Raw genomic sequence first — 7913 nt, 5'->3', positions numbered from 1 at the left:
CACACACACACACACACAAAAGAAGATGGTTTCTGGTCTTTTCTTTACCATATTGTGTCTTATTTTTATACTGGGTTTTACGTCTTTTGTGTTTGTTTTGTATGTTTGATTGTTTTGTTTCTGTTGGTGTGTGTCTCTTTGTAGTCATCTTGGATATTCAAAATGTATAATATACATTTTGAATGTCCAAGATGGGGTGTATGTTTAATATACATTTTGAATGTCCTTATAGATTTTTCACATCAGCACAGTCTCATTTAGTTACAATTTCAATGTAATTTCATTTATATAGCATCAAATAACAACAACAGTTGCCTCGAGGCTCTTTGTATTAGTGAGTTTTTTAAGCTTACCACACTGTGAATTTTCATTTTTTGTTTTGTTTTGTTTTTCTTTTTTTTAAATTTCAGTTAAATAATGTTGTAATATGTGTGTCAGATGCTAACCAAAAGATAGTAAAGAAAGGGCGACTAAACCAAAGGTCACAGAGGTGATAAAAGAGAGAGCTTTATCTGCTTCATCTTTTTACATCCTCTACTGGTTTGAATATATCAACAACAATACTGCACTTATTAATAATAAAGATGAAAATATTTAAACCTATCATAAAAGTGAAACGCATCTTCAACAAAATTATCTTAATTATTCTCATTTATTGTCTCCACTGGGTCACTTACCTTTCTTCTCTTTCCCATCTTCCTCCACATCTCCAGCTCCCAGGAGAGTGAAGATGATGCCTGTCTGTGAGTTGACACCAACAGCTGTCACCAGCATCCTCCCCGAGCCCTCCATCACATGGGTACCTTTAATAGTTTAGATGAGTGCTACATGTAAAGTGTTGGTCTCAATAGTTACAGTAAAAAAAGACAACCTGGAGGAAAAAAATTAGTTAAGGCTAAACCCTAACCCTCAGGAGCAGGGTCACAAAAATACTGACTTGTCTTTCATTGACTTGAATTGATGGCAAAAAGCTTACAAGACTTGACTTGGTGACCCATAGTATTTATAAATTGAATATGTTTGTATAGTTTTACAATCTGTTACTTTAACAGACAGTTATGAATAATAAATAACATCACGAGGATGTGCTTTATCTTCATAGCTGCATGCACACTTGTAGTTGCAACTGCTGGCGCAAGAGCAACATGAAAAAAACTCAGACTGCACAAGCCAACTAAAAATTAGCCACTGGATGTTTCATTCTGTTTAAAAGCTACAGCTTGTTTCCGCCTGATGTTTGGCGTCAGGCCGACAGGTACTTTACCAGAGCTTTTTCATTGGTTGCTGGAAAAAAAGTAGTGACACAGACAAACAACAAGAGCAGTCAGAGAACGCAACTCCCCCCAAAGGGCAAGTGCTATACTAAAACTTTGATGATGTTTTTATTACAACATGTTGATGAGGGCCTGCTTTTATAACATGCTGATGTCTGACCTTTGACCTATGAACTTGAAGCATTACATACTATAATTGTGTATTGTATTACCTTTACCCATATGGTTGGAGCAGAAGTGGCTGAAATCTTTGGCTTCTATAAGCTGTAAAACTTAAGATTTAAGATATATTCATGCAGTGTGTAATTTTCCAAAAGTTTATGGTGTCATTGTGATGTCACAGGGTGTTGTACTGAAGAAAGAAAAAGTGTGTTGCATTGTTCTCTCCATAATATACTGGTTTTGACATTTGGTGTTGGTGTTGACTTTTCACCAAAATTAAATCAGCTCGAGCTGATATTGGTATCTACCGACACACAAACTGTTAATTAGAATGTTGATAACTGTGGACTCTAGACTGCTAACAAACAGACAGACAGACAGACAAAAAAACGAACAGAATGATCTCTCTGATCTCTCTTTTTGGTGGGAGAATTAAATATAATAAACAGTGAGTTAAGGGGCATTAAATGCCCAGTACATTTAAGTACGTTATGTACTTAAAAATACCTGGGGGGAAAAAACACTTGCCACTTTTTGAGCAAAAAAACAACAAACCTGAGAGCAGCATGGGGTCCTTATCCACAGATTTGCGTACATGATCAGACTCTCCGGTAAGAGAGCTCTCATCTATCTTCAGATCATTTCCTTGGACCAAGATACCATCAGCTGGCAGTAGGTCACCTGAACATAGACATACACATATCAGTGTTTTACTCAGCTTGCTTGCATTATATATCCTCACTATTACTGCACAGCACCAATTAAATTCACTTGACTTTAACTGCTTTTTATGCCATTTCCCTCTCTCGCTGTCTCTTTTTTTCTCACTGCAGATAGCATCCCCATCAATGCATGCATGCAAATGGCGTGACATAAATTCTACAACAAACACAAGAAGGAACAATAAATGTATGGAATGGATGGTGTTCTTGATTATTTTTGTGTGTCTGCTCGTTTCAGTGGTCACTGTGGCTGGTAGCTTGACTAATGAAAAATGCCTTACCTAAAAAAAAAAAGCTTTTAAACTCTTTACTCTGTGGCAAGAAGTATAATCATTTAAAAAATAATTACTTTCTATCAATGAGAAGAGTGTCCAAAATTTGAGTGTACACGTGTGCATTCACTGTTAAGGTATTGATTGCCATCTCCCCCTGGTTCTTTACCTGACATGCAAACCCATATTATAAATGAGTGGGGAAATGTCAGTGATATTTTTATGTTTTAGCATGACATAAATGATTAGCATCATCTAAAGGACATTTGTGATTCATAACTGAAATCAGTGTTATTCAATCATCCACAATCCAGGGTTGATTCTCTTTCCTTCTATGACCTTCACATTTTCTTTTAGACACTGCTGATTTGGAAAAAAACAACATCCCTCTTAGTTCCCACTCATTTTACAGGCTGTCATTCTGGATGCTTGAAGCTTTGCCTTGATTCCTCACTTCCAGTACCAGCATCAACAGAGAGTATCAATAGCTAATGGTATCTTTGGTCCCAGTCATAGAGACTTAGAGACTTAGAGACTTGTTTGGTGATTACCTGGCAAACAATGATCATTAGGGTAAAGTATTCCCCGCAAGTGGTTTCTGAAGGTTCCTTGCTGTCTCTATGATTTTAGCTGAACCACAGTCATGCAGGCCTACAGAATGATCAGTGGCTCCAAGCCATGAAAAGTGTGTTTCTGGGTGGTTGGTGGTTGTTTGCTGACACTAGGTAAATTGGTCACAAAAGGGTATATGGTGATTCACCATGGTCTCCTGGTGACCAAATTACATGGAGGTTAATGGTGTAGAAGCTTCTTTGTGACCAATTTGACCTAGCAATACAAGCAACTTCCAGCAACCAGCTGGTCGGAAAGGCACATTTTTCCCTAGTGATCAGAATTTGCCAGGACTGTCTCTAGGCATGTGTGACTGAGGCCTTACCTAAAAAAACCCTAAACATATCTAAGTGCAAATGCTGGTTAGCTAACCTGTTGAATTATTGTTATTATTGAACAAGCTAGCACAAGCATATGTATGACGTCAAATAGTATTGATTTTAGCCATAAGGAAATCATATAATGACCTAAAGTGAAAATGTTGCCTAGCATTGGTTAATATTAAGTTAACACCATCTTATACAATATCTATCATATCTTAGTTGTTGTACAAGATACATAACACACAGTACATAAAACAGAGCCTCGTGCATGTCTCATCACTGTTTTGGATGACAGTAGCAGACACATGAATTCGACACAGGCAATAGTGTTGATGTGGTTCATTTATTGCTATGGGTGTCAATAATTGCAATGGTTTTCTGAGGTTACACAGAGCTCCCCTAACAGCATACATTACATCTGTGTTTTACTAAACTGAGGTAGGTTTTGTGAAATTTGTACATCAGCTTTCATTCTTTATCAGATATGTTTGTGATTGATTCTTATGATTAAGTTTTATTTGATCTGCAGTGTCCTTAGATCTTCTAAATTAATCAAAATACTTACAAAAATGAAACTGAACAAATCATTTAATTTGTTGGTATGTTGTTGGGTTTTTTGTATGGGAAGATCTTATAATGGATTCCTTACCATATTTGACCTGAGCCATGTCCCCCACCACCATGTCAGCCACAGGGATCTGGATGACGTTTCCTTTTCGCACAACAGTGAACTTCTGCTCTTGCTCAATTCGACTCTGTAGACCCCGGAACTGCTTCTCTTTGGACCAGTCGTTAAACGCTGTCACCAAGACAACACACACAACAGAAAGCAGGATGGCAGCGCCCTCAATCCAGCCAGCATCTGCCTCGCCTTCATCCTCTGCACCCGCCGACACATTCCCGCATGCTGAAGATGGAGCAATTGTTTAGAGTCAGATATTTTTTGAACATGCCTCAGAAAATCAATAGCTGTTTTCCCAAAAAATATCTAATTTCAAACGGGGAGGAAAATAACAGGGAAAAATATAATAAAATGGTCCACAAGAAAAACTCATATTAGGTAAATATCAAAACCTCATCATTGTTTCTGGTGAGTCACAGAGAGCAAAACAATATGGCTTAAGCTTAGAAGTGCAGAGGCTACTTTTGACTGTTATTTTCAGCATCATCTAATGACTACACATGGTCATTGCTCTTTTTAATTTGCATGTGTGTCTGGTTTAACACAGAGCCACAGTGTCCCATATCTGCATCCTCTGATGAGACCACTTCCTCTCTATCATGACTCTTCATTGTCACTGAATGGCTCACCAATCAAACAGACCCAATTTGGTGAGCCATTTCACTTTCTGTATCTTCAGCTTTTGTCTATTGTGTGCTTGTATTTTTCTTCCTTATATAAAAAGATTCTTATTTTTTTCACTCCGCTCTGATTTCACCAAACAACAGGAAAATCAACAGCAACAAAGTATAATATTTTGCTAAACAGAACATCTAGAGGCAACATTTGAGAATGTTTTGATGGAAGTACTTGTACATCTAAATGAGATAATAAAACAGCATGCGAATTTGTCACAAGAATGACTTAAATCATCCTGGTCTGATCCTGAGTAAAATGGGTCTACTGGAATGGGTCTCTGTATACATAGACAATTTGATGTTTAAAAGTCTCAATGCTGATGCCATTTTGGGCGTCAGCATCTTGGTCTTAGTTGGCATTAGTTGGCTAAAAAAGTAAATATGATAATAAATGAGCAGTTACCTTTGGGTAAAAAGAAAATCAGGACTAAAAAAAAATGTACTCGCTCTTGCACCAGGCTCTAAATTATGTTTATTTCTTCTCTAAAGTCTGGTATTATAGGTAGCATAGGACTCTATAGGGACTGACTCACTATTAGATCCACCATTCAAAGAATTTCTCTAGCTTATACAGCAATTTTCAATAAGCTGTAGCTGACATCACTGAACAGCTGGCTGACTTTAGTGCTTTTATAAACACTTAATCTAATGCTTTCTTACTTATGTGAGGCCAAAAAATAAATTAGTTAGTGGTGATTGTTACTATATTTAGCATTTTGCTTTTTTGTAATTTTTGAAAGTCTAGATTAAGTTTAACAGAAATAAAACACGTTCAAGTTACTTCTGCATTATAATATTTGCTAACGCTAATAAAATTTGAAAACAGATAAAACTAAAAATAAATAACTTTGCATTTGTCTCAGTCCTAGCAGTCCTAGTCCTAGCAATTCTTCTTAGCTTTGCTTTAATATACTTTATATATTGGTTTCATAATTTGATTTGACCAAGTCTTCTCAACTCAAGTTCCACTTCCTTTTTTCCAACAGCATTTAGTTTTTCACTAGCAGATTGGATTTGGATGAATTTAGCTCTTCTTTATTAACTTTTGACTTCTCTTTTTCAATTGCCATCAACATGTAAATGCAAGCTGGACCACAGTGCTGAGCAAAATGGCTTGCTACAACCCTCCCCCTTTGTATTCTTTTCCAGTGTTTATGTGTTTTCTTCATATAACCTTAACTTCTCCTCTGTCTTGTTCCTCCTCTCTTATCCTACTGTATGTATACTGACAATGTCTTACTTTTACTTCTCTCTATCTCGTTTTCATTTTTCACGTCCACCTTTTTCACTCTTGCTGACAGACCTTTTGTCACACCCTCCCAAACCAGCAACCACACCCTTTGTCCACATCCTCACATTCAGTTTCTTTTCCAGGAGGCTGGTAGAAGGAGAGGCCAAGGGAGATGATGGCAGCGGCCTCCAAAATGATAAGTGTGACATCCTGTAAGGCCTCCCACACAAGTTCCAGGAACGTCTTGGCCTTTTTGGGGGGAATGAAGTTTTGGCCGAAGGTTTGGCACCGACGTTCCAGGTCTGCCGGCTCCCCACTGAGACCTGATAAAGGAGGATGAGGCACGTGAGGCAAGACTGAGACAGAAAATGCAATTTCGTAAAATAAATGCTTTAAGATTTACATAGCCAAGTGAAAAAACAAAACACATTTGCATGCACAGATGTGCAAGTTCATTCCTAAGTGAAGATATATGTGGAGATAAACCAACAGTGTACATAGGGACAGTAAGACACTTGGAATGCGACATACATGCACAAAGCATCACCCACACTAAATTTAACAAAAGCCCTTTGCCCAGTAAAATAATCTCAAAGTCTTTAAAAAATGTAGCTAAACATGGCTCTATATTTCGTTTAAGGATTTTGTGGACAAGAGACTAGGCGTTGAGTCTTGTTGTACTCTCTCTGGGAATTTTAATGGGTGATAGGGGTTGTCACCTGAGTCCACCTGAAATCAGGAGGACTGTTGTTGTCAAAAGTCTATCTACACTCATCATGTGCATGGATATCGTGGTTAATTTGGGTGTTTAATGACTTCTTTGAACTGTTCCTTTTCCAGGGTGGAATGATTGTATACCACTTGTCATTATGACTTTAAATAAGTTTGAATTTATTTGGGATTTTCTCCAATATAGACAGAGTCAAAAGCATACATACAGACTTAAATATATGCATACACTTAAATCTTTTAAGACGTGCTGCTCAGTGTTCTACAATTTCTTTTAACTAGACAAGGCAATGACCTATTAACATGATCATGTTTGACTGTAACTGTAACTATCATCCAGCACAAAAAGGATATGTTTGAAATAACTAATCAATTTTCAGGGAGAAGGGAGAAGTCAGTGAACTCAGTAATGATTTACACAGATTAGGAAGGTCTTTGACAACGTCTGAAAGAAGAAACAGATGAGATCTGGCACTATATTAATTGACTTAAATTGAATTGAACAGAACTGAATTGAGATACATTTACTTACAATGTAAAGAACCCAAGAACCATCAAGGCTCAAGCTTGCTATGAACTAGTAAACTAGTAACTACTGAAACATCTCTGACTGTCAGCAGTAAAGTGAATTTTGCACCGCTATGGACTGAGAGGGTTCCAACCAAGAAAAACTGGCACCTTCAAGCTCAACTGAAATTTGCAGTTGCCTTCTGGAGAAAAACAATTGAGCTACTTGGCCACAAGGATGAAATGCATGTTTAGAGGAGTAAAGGTGAGGCTTTCAGACCTAAGCACAATACACGGTAGTGGTAGCCTCATGTTCTGAGGTTGTTAATAAATTAAATGGAATAATGGAGAACTACCTTCAAATTTTTCAACATTGCTTCAGATTAACAGTTAAATGGTTGAAATATGGACACAATCGGGTGGATCGACACAACAATGATCACAAACACATTGGTTTTTGAATGGATAACATTAAGCTAAGAATAATTAAGAACAATAAGCTAAGAATTGGCCTTCCTGAAACTACAACCTCAAACCTATAGAACGTTTGTGGATTATGCTGAAAAGCCAGATTCAGGAAATACAGCAAATTTAAATAAACCTGAAGAGATTGATCAACTATCCAAGAATTGTCTGTGAAGGTTCTCAGTCATCCAGGTCATCGTAGTCAAAGGAGCTTGCAAAGAAAAGCGTCTGGACTTCTTTAAGTTGCTTGAAGACGT

At 37.3% G+C, this 7913-nt stretch overlaps 1 protein-coding gene across 1 annotated transcript in view; it reads right to left on the bottom strand.

The window, feature by feature from the left end:
• Positions 1-7913, bottom strand: part of atp2b3b (ATPase plasma membrane Ca2+ transporting 3b) — a gene marked incomplete at its 3' end in the record, with an annotated part of 49783 nt that overhangs the window by 10750 nt on the left and 31120 nt on the right. Inside the window, 4 exon segments of the mRNA XM_005950646.3 lie at positions 678-803; positions 1992-2117; positions 4015-4272; positions 6081-6278. Coding sequence (XP_005950708.2) covers positions 678-803; positions 1992-2117; positions 4015-4272; positions 6081-6278 — 708 coding nt within the window.

The sequence above is a fragment of the Haplochromis burtoni genome, unplaced genomic scaffold (assembly GCF_018398535.1).
Source record: "Haplochromis burtoni strain Fernald_Lab_line unplaced genomic scaffold, NCSU_Asbu1 Contig_816, whole genome shotgun sequence".
NCBI classification, from domain to species: domain Eukaryota; kingdom Metazoa; phylum Chordata; class Actinopteri; order Cichliformes; family Cichlidae; genus Haplochromis; species Haplochromis burtoni.
This window is presented reverse-complemented; position numbering and strand designations above follow the sequence as displayed.